General features: G+C 40.0%; 1 protein-coding gene across 4 annotated transcripts in view; it reads right to left on the reverse strand.

The window, feature by feature from the left end:
- The window catches only part of MRAS (muscle RAS oncogene homolog), a 53473-nt gene that overhangs the window by 15131 nt on the left and 24787 nt on the right, over positions 1 to 13555 (reverse strand). For 2 of the 4 annotated variants that reach the window (XM_039319354.1, XM_039319351.1), the window contains exon 2: positions 7050 to 7262. In XM_039319354.1, the coding sequence (XP_039175288.1) occupies positions 7050 to 7242 (193 nt within the window). In that variant the 5' untranslated portion in view covers positions 7243 to 7262. Of the gene's footprint in view, positions 1 to 7049; positions 7263 to 11726; positions 11894 to 13555 lie in introns of those variants that run through there. The other 2 variants (XM_039319353.1, XM_039319352.1) reach the window with 2 other exon arrangements.

Raw genomic sequence — 13555 nt, forward strand, 5'->3', positions numbered from 1 at the left:
ACCTTTTAGGGTAGGCAAGGCGGGTTGTATGACGTATGTGAGTTCCGGCACCTTTTTTTTTTTTTTTTTTAGAAAAAAAAGCACTGACTATTGGTACTACTCTTGCTTGCCTTTGCCACAGTCTTTCTATTTCTATTTGTAGGTCTTTGTATTTTGTTACCTTCTCCAGTTCTTTCTCGTCTATTCTGCTGTCTCCAGGCACTGCCACGTCCACTATCCAGACTTTTTTGTCATTCTTATCGACAATTATTAAGTCCAGGGTGTTATGTTGCAGGTGCTTGTATGTTTGAATTCTGAAGTCCCAGAGCAGTTTAATTTTATCATTTTCTATCACTTTCTCTATTTTATGATCTCACCAGTTCTTGCTTACAGGCAAATGATATTTCTTGCAGATCTTCCAATGCACCATTGTTGCTACTTTGTCATGCCGCTGCTTGTAGTCAGTCTGTGCAATCTTCTTGCAGCAACTTACCAGGTGATCCACTGTTTCTTCAGCTTCTTTGCATAGGCGGCACTTACTGTCTGTTGCTGTCTTCTCAATTTTGACTTTGTATGCATTTGTCTTTAAGGCTTGGTCTTGTGAAGTCCAAATTAGTCCCTCGGTCTCTTTCTTCAACTTTCCTGCTCTTAGCTATTGCCAGGTCTTGTTATTATCTGCTTTCCCAGCTATTTTTTTAATGTACTGGCCATGTAGTGCTTTGTCTTCCCATGCCTCTATTCTGTTCTTCATTTGGTCTTTCTTGTAGAACAGTTTGGTCTCTCCAGTAGTCAGCAAGCTTTTCTGATATACTAATTTCAGTGCATCTTCATCATTGTTTTTCAGATATTCTTCCAAAGCCATTTTTTCTTCTTCAACCATCTGATGTGCTTGCAGCATTCCACGTCCACCTATTTGCCTTGGTAGATAGAGTCTGTCAATGTTACTGCATGGATGAAGGGCATGATTCATTGTCATTATTTTTCTAGTCTTCCTATCCATTGCTTTTAGTTCTGCTTGAGTCCAGTCCACTATTCCAGCTGTGTATCTAATGACTGGAATTGCCCAGGTGTTGATTACCTTCATGGTATTTCCTCCATTGAGTTTGGACTTTAAGATCTTCTTCACTCACTTGATGTATTCATCTCTAATCTTTTTCTTGACTTCAGTGTGCTTGATGTTGTCAGCTTGAAGGGTACCCAAGTATTTGTAGTAATCTTCCTCATTCAGATTCTTAATGTTATTTTCATGGGGCATCTTGATTCCTTCAGTTTTCACTATTTTTCCTTGTTTGATAGCAAATGTGGCACATTTGTCCAAGCCAAACTCCACTGCAATATCTTGGCTATATATACGGGCAGTGTTGAGCAGCAATTCTATTTCATATGATGTTTTTCCATACAGCTTCAGATCATCCATGTAAAGGAGGTGGGATAGTCTGGCAGATGTTTTTGATGTTTGATAGCCATGTCCTGAGTTATTTAATTATGGTTGACAGAGGAAACAGTGCAATAACAAATAGTAGTGGTGATAATGAATCTCCTTGAAATATTCCTCTCTTGATATCATCATCATCATCATCATTATTACTATTATTATTATACACTCACAGATGGCAACTATAGGTAGACAGCATCAACACTAAGATAAGTATCCCCAAAATTGTGACTCATAACGCTGGATCCATTCCTTTCTTTATACCCAGAAAGAACAATATCAGAAAAAAGTTCTCCTACTTTTCATGTGCTTTGCTTAGCAAACAGTAGCAGGCTCCTAATACAGTATTGTACAATGATGGGGATGATTATGTCATTCTACCAATATTGTCTGTTGGTTCAAGATTCCTTTCATCTATTTTTCCCACAACAACATCTCTGTGAATTAGGTTGAAAAGAGAGGGATAGGCCTAGATTCTTTGCTTCATGCAAAGGCAAATCTAGAACTCAGTTTCCCAGTTTCTAGCCCGGCTCCTTAGCTACCATACCAAACTGGCTCTTAATATTTCTGGTTATAGTACAATATATATGTTATGTAACACACATGCACACCCACACCCACACGTGTAACAGAATAAGAGTTGGAAGGGACCTTGGATGTCTTTTTTGTACCGTGTGTGTGTGTGTGTGTGTGTGTGTGTGTGTGTATGTTATATACTATATTAATATGTTATGGTATATTACAGCACATCTTATTGCATGCTTCTGGCATGACATTTACTTGTGTAAATAAATGTGCTGTAATCATTCCTTCATCGGAAACAAATGGGGTTAAGAAGTCCTGAAGCTTGTTGCTTTAAAGCATGATTTGTGAAAGAAATACAAAAGAGAGAAACCACCCTCTGTTTTGAAGAGTGGTGGAAAGAACATTTGTCCTTCTACCATGGTAAAAGTCAGGATTCAAAACAGTCCCTCTCTTCTATGAGAGGAGAGAAACATTTAATGTCTGGCTCAAGATCAGCATCAGCCAATCCGAAAGACAGTGGGGCAAGACTCCTATTGCTGGGATATTCGCCTGCTAAAGGCTTTTGAAGTGATCAGCACAGCACAGCTCATGTTAATGAAGTTCAAACTATAAAACCAGAGTGAGTTCTCTTGGATGTTGCCGAAACAGGAGTTTTCTTCACCATTGGTCAGGCTTACTCTAACCCCTGTGGTGCAAATTCAGATTCACTGTACTCTACATTGCTTCATGAATATTAGGCCTGAGGTAACACTGGGATTTTCTGACCTAAGCTTAGAGCAGAGGTCTTCAAACTTGGCCCTTTTATGACTTGTGGACTTCAACTCCCAGAATTCCTCAGCCAGCGTGCCTGGCTGAGGAATTCTGGGAGTTGAAGTTCACAAGTCATAAAAGGGCCAAGTTTGAAGACCCCTGGCTTAGAGGTACCCCACTTTAATCTTGATTTGATGTTTTTTCCATTCCCTTTTCTTTTTTTTTTTTTAAAAAAAAGAAAGTTACTTTTCACAACCATCTGGTGATAATCTTTAAGAAGTCCTGTAATATAATGGTAACTGGAAATAATGCTTCTTTTAAAAAACCCTTATTATTTAAAGGAAACAATAAGCTCCTTAGCCAATCACACAAGACTGAATGCTTTTCAAAATCATCATCGACAATTGCACCTGGTCAATTCACTCTCAAGTTGCCTTGGCTGTTTATACAAAAGCAGACAGCTGAAAAAATATGCTTTTTAAAAATGAAGTAAAAATGCATCTACTAGTGGTCCAAACAAAACATTGTGAACAATGCTAATAAAGCTTATGGGAAGATTTTAAACTAAAACTTGAAATATAGTTGCTTGCCACTGAATAAACTGGACTGCAAATATCTGGATTCCACTTTCCTGTGGCTAGCAACCAACATGCTGGATCGAAGGAGACAATGCAAGTAGTTCTCACTGAGTGACCATTCATTCAGCAGCCATATAACACTGAGGGGAACTTGCAATCAGTCCTTGAAGTTGTGGCCGTCATAGCATCTCCATGATCATATGATCACAATTTGGGCATTTGGCAACTAGCTTGTAATTACGATGGTTGCAGTGTCCCTCAATCATTTATGGCAGAGGTCCCCAATCTTTTGGGTACCAGGGACCGGTTCCGTGGAGAAAGGTTTTTCCATGGACCAGAGTGTGCATGGTTTTGTGTGCTGCCTGCATCCCACAGACGGGGCTTTGCTTGTTTGTGCTGGCACGCTGTGGCCCGGTACCGGTCCATGAACTGGGGGTTGGGGACCCCTGATTTAGGACAATCATTTGCAACCTTCACTGCCAACTTCCCACAGGCAAAGTCAGTGGGAAAGCTGGCAGGAAGTCATGTCACTCCTGCTGCTTTTTCTCCCAAAGAGCCTCCGAGTGACGTGGGGAACTTGTATTCCAACTTTGGGTTGCAGCCTTCTATGTGGGGGGCTGTTCCACCACAGCGGTTGCCTACTAGGCCTTGTGTGCTGTTCTTGGGTAAGCTGTTCCCATAGTGTCTGCTTTCAGTGCTGTCTCCACTGTGCAGTTGGTGTCTAGCTTGTACACCATGCTCATCCAGTGAGAAACCTGCAGGCACTCTAATGCCACCAGGAAAAGCAGCATCAGCATCACATGGTGTGACAGTCCACAGCTTCTGGAGCCATGACACAAACAGCCCAGCAACTATAAGATCTTGCACCTGCAATGGCAGATGTCTTGCCTGCTTGTTTGCCTGATACACAGTTTCAGTGGTGCAAGCAAGAGCTTCTGGATTCCTGTCTCTTCCCAAAGAGAAAACCAGTGCCTGAGACTTCAGGTTGTCCCTTTCCTACGTCTCCTTCTGAGCACCAAATGGTTTCTAAGCATTTCAGGCCACTGAGCGTGCGATGAAGTTTGGGAAATATGCTTTTTTCCTCATCTAATTGGACTCCACGAGATTACATTTCAATGCAAGAAAAGGACCTGAACAAAGGGAAGTTTGTCATGAGCATGACTTGTGACTTCCTGCCAGCTTCCCCACTGACTTTGCTTGTTGGAAGTAGGCAGTAAATTGCAAGTTGTGGTCATGTCATGTTGTACTGAATAACTGCACATCGCTGGCTTAATGACTGTAACTGGGATCACCAAAATTTCCATTGTAAGTTGGCGCAGTCACATAATTTGACATTTTACAGCTGGCATACTTAGTGACGGAGTTTCAGTTTAATTACGCTCGTTAGCTGAGGACCACTTGAACATATCTTTCATAAATGTGGTTTTGTAAAGTAGCACTTAGTCTTAAGCCATTGTTTTTATTGGAATTTTAATTGTATACCTGTAACATCAGAGTTATAAAAATTCCTAATAGATAATGAGCAAACGTTCTATAGTTAAGCTTCAGCATATATTGCAAAAGAAGAAGAAGAAGATTAAATTGGCTCCTCTTTCCAGGGTTAATACATTTTCTCAGTTGAAAAAGCTGTTTTATTTTTAACTCTGCTTGCATTAAAGCAATTAGGGCTCAAAACAATTATATGTTGTCTTTCTTCCTTCCTTCACAGCTACCTGTTAATAATTTTTCAAAAATTAAGGATTTGGGGGGATAGTATTTGATGATACTGAAATGAAACTAATTGGTCAAGCAACTGTCATTCTTAGATTGCCGTAGTATATGCAAATCAACTAAATATGCATATATATTAAGCCATCAGGAACTGGACATGCTGATTCCAAGAAAGAAAGAATGAAAATTCCATGGGGACGAAATTGCAGAAATTGTCAGACAGCATCCCACCACTAATAACCCATTGTTTATACATTTTCATAGCTTTTTACACTTTTTTTCTTTTTCAGATGGACTTGTTCTTAAAAAAGAAAACACATGTGAAAAAAAAAATCAGAAAGACAGCCATGGCTGAGCTGAGTTCAGAGATGACTTACGTTTATTTAATCACTGTTACGAAAACTTTGAATGGAAAAGAAATACATTTATTTGCAATCAAAAGTCTTGAAGAAGGCCTAGGTCTCAATACCTGTTTGGCCATAATAGTTGTGAGATCATATAGAAGATTTCACACTCTCTATCTCCCCAGTTCTAATGAAAAAGAAACTCTTATCTGCCATTCATCTTTGGATATTGGCTAGAACTGAAGCACTGCCATAAAATAAATTATATTGCAACTTTCTTCATCTCTTTGTGTCATCTTGTGTCCCCAGAGCCGGCACAAGAGTATTTCTTAATATTTCTGTGGAAAGGCTTCCAGGAACACCGTAAGGAGAAAGTTTCTGCATTATTCCATTTATGCTGGAAATAGTTGGAAATAACCCAGAATTGGTTGAAAGATGGTGGCTATATAAATATAATGAACAAACAAATAAAGTGACCCAAGATTATTCATCTCATTTCTTTTCTATATCCAATTATAAGTTCTGGCCATTGAAGTTGTATAACAACAACAACAATGTGGGAAGGGACCTTGGAGGTCATCTAGTCCAACCCCCTGCTCAGGCAAGAAACTCTATACCATTTCGGACAAATGGCTGTCCAGTCTCTTCTTAAAGACTTCCAGTGTTGGAGCATTCACCGTTTCTGGAGGCAGGTTGTTCCACTGGTTAATTGTCCTGCCTTCAGGAGCTTTGGAGAATAGCTTGACTCCCTCTTCTTTGTGGCAGCCCCTGAGATATTGGAACACTGCTATCATGTCCCCCCTCGTCCTTCTCTTCATTAAACTAGACATACCCAATTCCAGCAACCATTCCTTATATGTTTTAGCCTCCAGTCCCCTAATCATCTTTGTTGCTCTTCTCTGTACTCTTTCTAGAGTCTAGTTGCTGGCCAGAATATTTCAAAAATGTTAAGATCCTACCTTATGCCCCCCAGTCCATTAAGCTTATTACATAAGAAACAGTGCACAGGATAGCTGGTAGTTGAGGGGACACTAAGCACCTTGATCTCCCTTTTGGCTCAACAAAGGGTACAGTAGTCCTCAATTTACAACCATAACCAAGCTCAAAATTTCTGTTGCTAGGCAAGACAGCTGTTAAGTGAATTTTACTCATTTTATGACCTTCCTTGCCACAAGTGTTAAATAAATCACTGGAGTTGTTATGTTAGTAACATGGTTGTTAAGCGTTACTAAGCATTAAGCGAATCTGGCTTCCCAATGACTTTGCTTATCAGAAGGTTGCAAAAGGTAATGACTCTGAAACTGCTGCAACTGTCAAGCGACTGAATCTTGATTGCCTGGGGATGCTGCAATTGTCATAGGTATGAAAAAAAAGGTCATAAGTCACTTTTTTCAGTGCTGTTCTAACTTCCAACAGTCACTAAACAAATTATTGCAGATGAATTGAGAGGAGAGAAAAAGTCTCTCTCGCTCTGCTCCTGGCACAGAAGATGGTCAAAATGCAGCATCCTTCCTGAACTAGCCACAGTTATAGTAGTAGTTGTTGGTAAATTATTTGCGGACTTACTTAAAAAGTTGCTATGGATAAAATAAGCATAACCTGAACTGAGCTAGTTAAGTTCTATTAGCTGCCTTGATATCAAGCGTATAACATATAGCACAAATTTATGTGTGAAAACACTGGGGACTTTCATTGAAAAGCCAGTCAAATCTGGAAAAAGTAACTTACCATCCAGAATTGCCCACTGCCCATCTATCTCTGTGTGCTTCAGATAGGAGTCTTCAATCGTTGGGTCATAATCTGGCACGAAGATTTTCTGGAAAAACTGAATGGTGAGGGCGCTTTTCCCTACACCTCCATCTCCAACCACCACTAATTTATAAGTGGGCAGGTTCTCACTTGGCACTGCGCTGGTAGCCATGGTGTCGAATGGGGCCAAATCTAGAATAGAAACGACATGCTTGAAACAGCGTAGTTTGGCAACAGCGTGTTAGCTGTTATTATAAGATGTATAACCCATCATCCATTCAAATGCAATTGAAATAAAATATCAAAGCAAACTTTGAAAAAATGCATAGACACATTATTTAAAAAAGTAATTCAGAAGTCCAATTTAAAGTGGAAAGGATAAAGATCATACAATGTGAATTTTGTCTCTTGGTAGTGAAACAGGGGAAGCTCTCTTCCTCTCTCCTGGAGCACATTATACTTCAGCTTAGATAGCTGCAGTCGAAAGTTGAACAACGGTTGAACGCCCTGTTACCAGCTGATTCATGTTTATGATTGGCAGACCAAGTTGTGCATACGGTGCTTCTTGACCCCACTAGAGAATCAAATAGAATCCCCACCTACTATTTCAGCAAGACACAACCCTTCCTGAACAGATTTAACACTAAACCTCAAAATCCAATTTCCTTTTGACCAAAAGCATCATGATCTTCTCCAGGTGTCATTTCATTTTGCTTATCGTTGTCTAGCTTATGTATCAAGGAGAAGTCAAAAGAAGTAACAAGGAGCTCTCCGAAATAACAAGTCAGGCACAAAGAAGAGTTAAAAATATCTCCATCTGTTAGCTATTCTGTTATTGGGAAATTTGTTCTATTGTCTTCTTTGTTTGTATTGTATTAAGAAAAATATACGGTAAAGGCTCAAATGATTTGTGGATGAAGTAATAAATATATGCCGCTTTGCCAAGAACTACAGATTTGCAGTTGTGTTCTTTTCACAAGATTTGCAAAGGCCCGAGGACCAGGAAGACATGGCTTGGATTTCCACCACAGACACAAACAAAACTGAGGATGAAGGTTCATTCTCCGAGCTTGTGGGTTGGTTTCCAAATGTTACCTACCAGGCTAGGTAACATCTTCAGCAGCATTTAGGGGATCCCCTAAACCACACTGAAGATGGGTAACAATATGTCTGGAAACAACCCACAAGCTTGTAGAACAAACCTTCGCCCTCATCCTACACCTGAGCTACAGATATTTGCCACAATTCCAGACAAACAAAAATATTTCTTTACCTGAAGTTGAAGCTGATCATTCAAATATAACTTTCAAAGCTTAGGTTAAAATTAATTATTGCCCCCATTATATGGGCCTTCCTAAACTCAGGCAAGGTCTTCAAGAACACTTTGAGCAGAGGCATTCACTCGGACCACTTGCTAAAAGTTTTATTTTTTGTGAGCATTACATTTCCTAAAAGCGGCCATTAATACTCTAGTTCAGTGGTTCTCAACCTTTTTAGTGCCACGACCCCCCCAACCGGTCGTACGTCGAGGACTACTCAACCGGTCGTAAGTCGAGGACTACTCAACTGGTGCAGCACTGTTTGCAGAATGGGACTTTTGTCGGGCTCAGCAGGGCAGAGACAGCCTGGACAATTCCTATTGGCTTTTGAAAGCCAATAGAATTAGACTCTATTCAAGAGAGTCTATTCTATTGGCTTTCAAAAGCCAATAGAATAAAAGGGAGTAGCACAGCTAAGGAAAAGGGGGAAAAAATGGCAGACTGTGTTGTTTGGCGACCCCCGTGAAATGGTCGTTCGACCCCAAATGGGGTCCCGACCCACAGGTTGAGAACTGCTGCTGTAGTTCCTTCTGGCTGGACTTACAAACAGTAGATTAGTTCAAGAGGAAGTCAGTAAGTAAGTTAAAGTTATACGATTTTGCTTCCCGTTCTGAGCAGTAATTAATCCTCACAGTTTGAAAGGGATTATGAAGTTCAGAACCCAGCCATGGAAAAAAACAGAGAGAAAGTTCTATGGAAATAAGGAGACATTTTGGAGAGAAACTTCCTGACTCAGAAGCTGTGCATGAAAATGATTTACTGTAGCCATGGTAACATGTGTGACGTTCAAATGGCTTAATCCTGTTATGAAACCTTCAGAAAAAAACACACAACTCATACACAACAACAGATGCTGGATTGTCATTTGGTATGTTTGTGGTAGCCCTCTTCTGTCTCCTAATCAGCTTAAAAGCAATCAGTAGGACCCTCATGCAGATATATAAAATACACACACACACATAAAATCTGGGTCTTCATCCATCCCATTCAATTGATGGCTTAGAAAGAGCCCTAACAGTGCAACCTTAAGTAAGTTTATACCAAAATATTCCCTACTACATTTTATAATAGGCCCCCACAATAGAGTGTTCAGAGCTTCAGCTGTCAACCCTTCCAGGTAACCCAGATAGGAAAGACAATGAGATGAGCTAAATCTACCTTACTGTAAGGCTACATTAAAAGAATCTTTCAAGTCTGAAGGCACGTATCTCCTGCAGCCACTTTTAACTGCCTGGTCAACTAGGACAGGTCCTTCCTAAATTTCTTCCTTTGACTATTTAGCCCAGTGTTTCTCAACCTTGACAATTTTAAGGCATGTGGACTTCAACTCCCAGAATTCCACAGCCAGCATTGCTGGCTGTGGAATTCTGGGAGTTGAAGTCCACATGCCTTAAAATTGTCAAGGTTGAAAAACACTGATTTAGCCCCTGGGGGCTTCCCTCTCTCTTGTCTGATTGTTTCCTAGGCAGTATCTCCTCCTCTCATCCCTCAAGGTCATTCCCACATACCATTAGAGCAGTTAAAGTTGCATATGATATACTGATGTCTGCAGTGGCTATGCTGTCTCTGCTTATGGCTTTTCTGAGGATCTAAATCAGGGGTGTCAAGCTGCCGGCCCGGATGGCGTCATGCCCAAACCGTGCCCACCTCATTGGCGGCAATGGGGAAAAAGTCACGATACGTCATGACACGTCATGTGACGTTGTGAGTTTGACACCCCTGATCTAAATACTGGGCACATCCAGGAAAGCCTATTTAAGTTAGTTTACTATAATTTGTGAGGCAACAAAAAAAGTCAAGCAATATTTTCCAGTGTCTCCTTTGCCATGATAGTATGTCCAGGCAAGTGATATAGCCTAAAGCAAGGGTCTTCAAACTTGGCCCTTTTATGACTTGTGGATTTCAACTACCAGAATTCCTTAGCCAGCAATTGCACCTCCAAAAATGGGCTGGAGGAAGAAGCAAACATTAACTGAATAGCCACCTGTTAGAAATTTTACCATTTACAGCAATTTGTTGATGATTTTTCCACTGGCTGTGAAATCCATGCACCTAAACCAGCAGAGGATTTAGACATAGTGAGACCTAAGCTATGGGAAACTATAGAGAGTCTGCTTGACAAGCACTAACAGAGAATAAGACTGTTAACAACTGAATTTGGCAACAATGCTACCAGGAAACCTAAGAAACCCATGATAGGATTGGGAAGGTCCCATTTTGGAGGTGTGCATGCAAGTAGTAATAAAGCCTATCTTTATTTAGTAATGAGGGTTATGTGAACTATACAGGTGCACTTAATTTTATGAAGATTTTCATGTATAAAATAATAAAACTATATCTGATTTAATAAAAAATCTGAAATTTTAGGTGGCCCCTTCATATTTTGAAGCTTGTTTAGCTCATGTTTAGCTTATGCTGGAGTCTGGCCTTGCCCTTAATATGCCTCACAGAAAATCCATGGAACAGCAATGCAGCCAATCCTCAATTTACAATAGTTCATTTAGTGATCGTTCAAAGTTACAATAGCATTGCAAAAAGTGACGTATGACCATTTTTCGCACTTATGATCATTGCAGCATCCCCATGGTCATGTGATCAAAATTCAGGCACAAGGCAACTGGCTCATATTTATGACGGTTGCAGTGTCCCGGGGTCACATGATCACCTTTTGTGGCCTTCTGACCTAAGCAAAACCAGTGGGGAAGTCAGATTTACTTAACAGTCCTGTTACTAACTTAACAAGTGCAGTGATTCAGTTAACAACTGTGGCAACAAACAGTTGTAAAATGGGGCAAAACTCATTTACCACGTGTCTCATTTAGAAACATAAATTTTGGGCCAACTGTGGTTGTAAGTTGAGGACTACCTGTACGACATTCTCTCTATCAACAATGTCCCCACAATGACCATGCTGGCTAGAGATTTTTGCAGAGTACCAAGAACTGGGGAAGACGGTGTAGGGCCTGCATTTTCCCCCCAGTAAAACCCCCATTCTGTCCCTCAATATGAACACCATCTAAAAGTCCTAGTGTAAACCTGGCAGCCAACATGAATCCTTTCTATTAAGTGTTTGTGTAAGCAACAAGAAGCTTTTCAAAGAGCCTCTCTATAATCCCGAGCTCCATTTGAGGCTCGCCAGGCATCTTCACCTCAGGGAACACACAAAACCACAAACCCGCTCTTCTCAATCTATGCTGAAAGAGGAGCAATATGATTCATATTCTACTTATGGTGCTTGAATGGCACAAAAAAGTCAGCCAAGAGCATTTCGTCTTGATGAACACTGAGCTGTAACGTCGGGAGTCGCAAAATTATAACCTCAGCAAATACAACTCACATCACTGTCAATTACTTGGGCAGGCAGAAGCAGAATGTTGCTGAGCTTCAACCCTTCAGTAATCCTGCAGCTAAAGGGATGAGCAGAGATTACGTCTTTCTCTTCCCATTCCCGATCTCAAGTTCATTGGCAAGATCAACACCATCAGTAGATTTCAGGACCCATAACTGCAAGACAGAATTAGATAATTGATCCTTGGGAAGGGACCAAGTACAGAAACAAGAGCAAAAAGGAAAAAAAACACCCCCCCTAAGGCTCAAATATATTTACACTGATAGTTGGCTCTGCAGAAGTATATACAGAAACACTTAAACTCTGCCTTTATCCTTCCGCTCCACTGATATTTAAATGTAATAGTGCTGTGTAAGGCAACAGGTTTAATACCTTTCTCTGTGATGCATGTTGGAATGGAAGTGACTAGTGCAGAAGATTAACTGCATATCATCATGTGCAAATAGCCACTTGGGAGAAACACAACTCTCTTTCCACTGTTGGATTTTTTTTTTTTAGCTTGGTGCAACAATGTTGAACAAATTAATGTCAACTGGTTGTTTCTGCTACTCTTACCACATTTATTTCACTTAGGGACTTCCTATTTTCTTCTTTTAAAATGCCTACGAGGTTGGTTAGGCTGATAAAATAGTGACTTATCTAGTGCCTGTTGAATGGGATGGCTCAGGAGTATAAAACCTGCAACCTTCAAAATCTTTGGTGCAGCCCTCAGATACTTTCTAAAATTTAGCCAAATGTGACATCTGATGAAGAAATTTGCTGCTGATAAAAAAGCCTATGTCCCAATAAAGTTGGTTAATCTTGAAGGTGTCATAGATGAACATGGTATTTTTTCCAGTGAGGGGTCTTTGGTGCTTTCTGAGCTTGGTTGTTTTCTTGCAGATGTTTCATTACCCAAATTAGATAACATCATCAGTGTTAGTCTGATGATGTTACCTAGTTTGGATAATGAAATGTCTGCAAGAAAGTAACCAAGCTCAGAGAGCGCCAAGGAGCCCTCATTTGAAACTTGAACTACAAACATTCTCCTTTACTGGTACTTCTTCCAATCTCCAAATGTTGCATTAATCTGTACTGTGTTTAAATTTGAATTTACTTCTAATTAAATGTGCAAATATACCACTCAAAGGTCCAATGTAGCCATCCAGCTGTAAAAGGCTGTGCATGTGTCCTCTAGTAATTACGCAATACTGGTTCTCTAATTAAGCCCCTTTAAACTTCATAAAAAGTATAGTTATGTTTCCATTTCTCCAGCTGGAATAGGTTATATACAAAGTGCTCATCATTTTTTTAAATAGAAGATACTATTCCTTGATGAATTCCTTCAAGGATTTATTTTTTTTAAAAAAAGCTGTGACCATTGCTTAAATATTTTTAACGCTCAAGTGAAGAATGTTTTCCTTATTGTATAGCAACATAGAAACAATGCATCTGAATTAACTATTCAGCAGAAAGAAATCAGATATTCCAGAAGTTCAGTTGCCTGCCCATGTAGATATAATAGAAAAAGGACACTCATCCAACCAAAAAGGAAATGATTTGAAATTCTCAAAATGTGGCCTTTCCCATTAACACAATCCCTGGAAATGGGCAAGTCTCTCCTAGAAACCACAGCCCTCTGATACCCCAATTAATAATGCCTTCAGATTATTAATTAGGTCACCACAGATCAAACTTCTCAAGGCATTGCAAATCAAAGGGGAAATCCTTTGATCAGTGTTATAACTCTCCCTTTATGTTTATTTTGGACGAGAAAGAGATATGTGGAATCCAAGGAAGGATTCTGACAAACTTTAGAGCACAGTCTTTATTCAGAG

The sequence above is a fragment of the Crotalus tigris genome, unplaced genomic scaffold (assembly GCF_016545835.1).
Source record: "Crotalus tigris isolate CLP2741 ecotype Arizona unplaced genomic scaffold, ASM1654583v1 scf7180000023579.1091882, whole genome shotgun sequence".
Taxonomy (NCBI): Eukaryota; Metazoa; Chordata; class Lepidosauria; order Squamata; family Viperidae; genus Crotalus; species Crotalus tigris.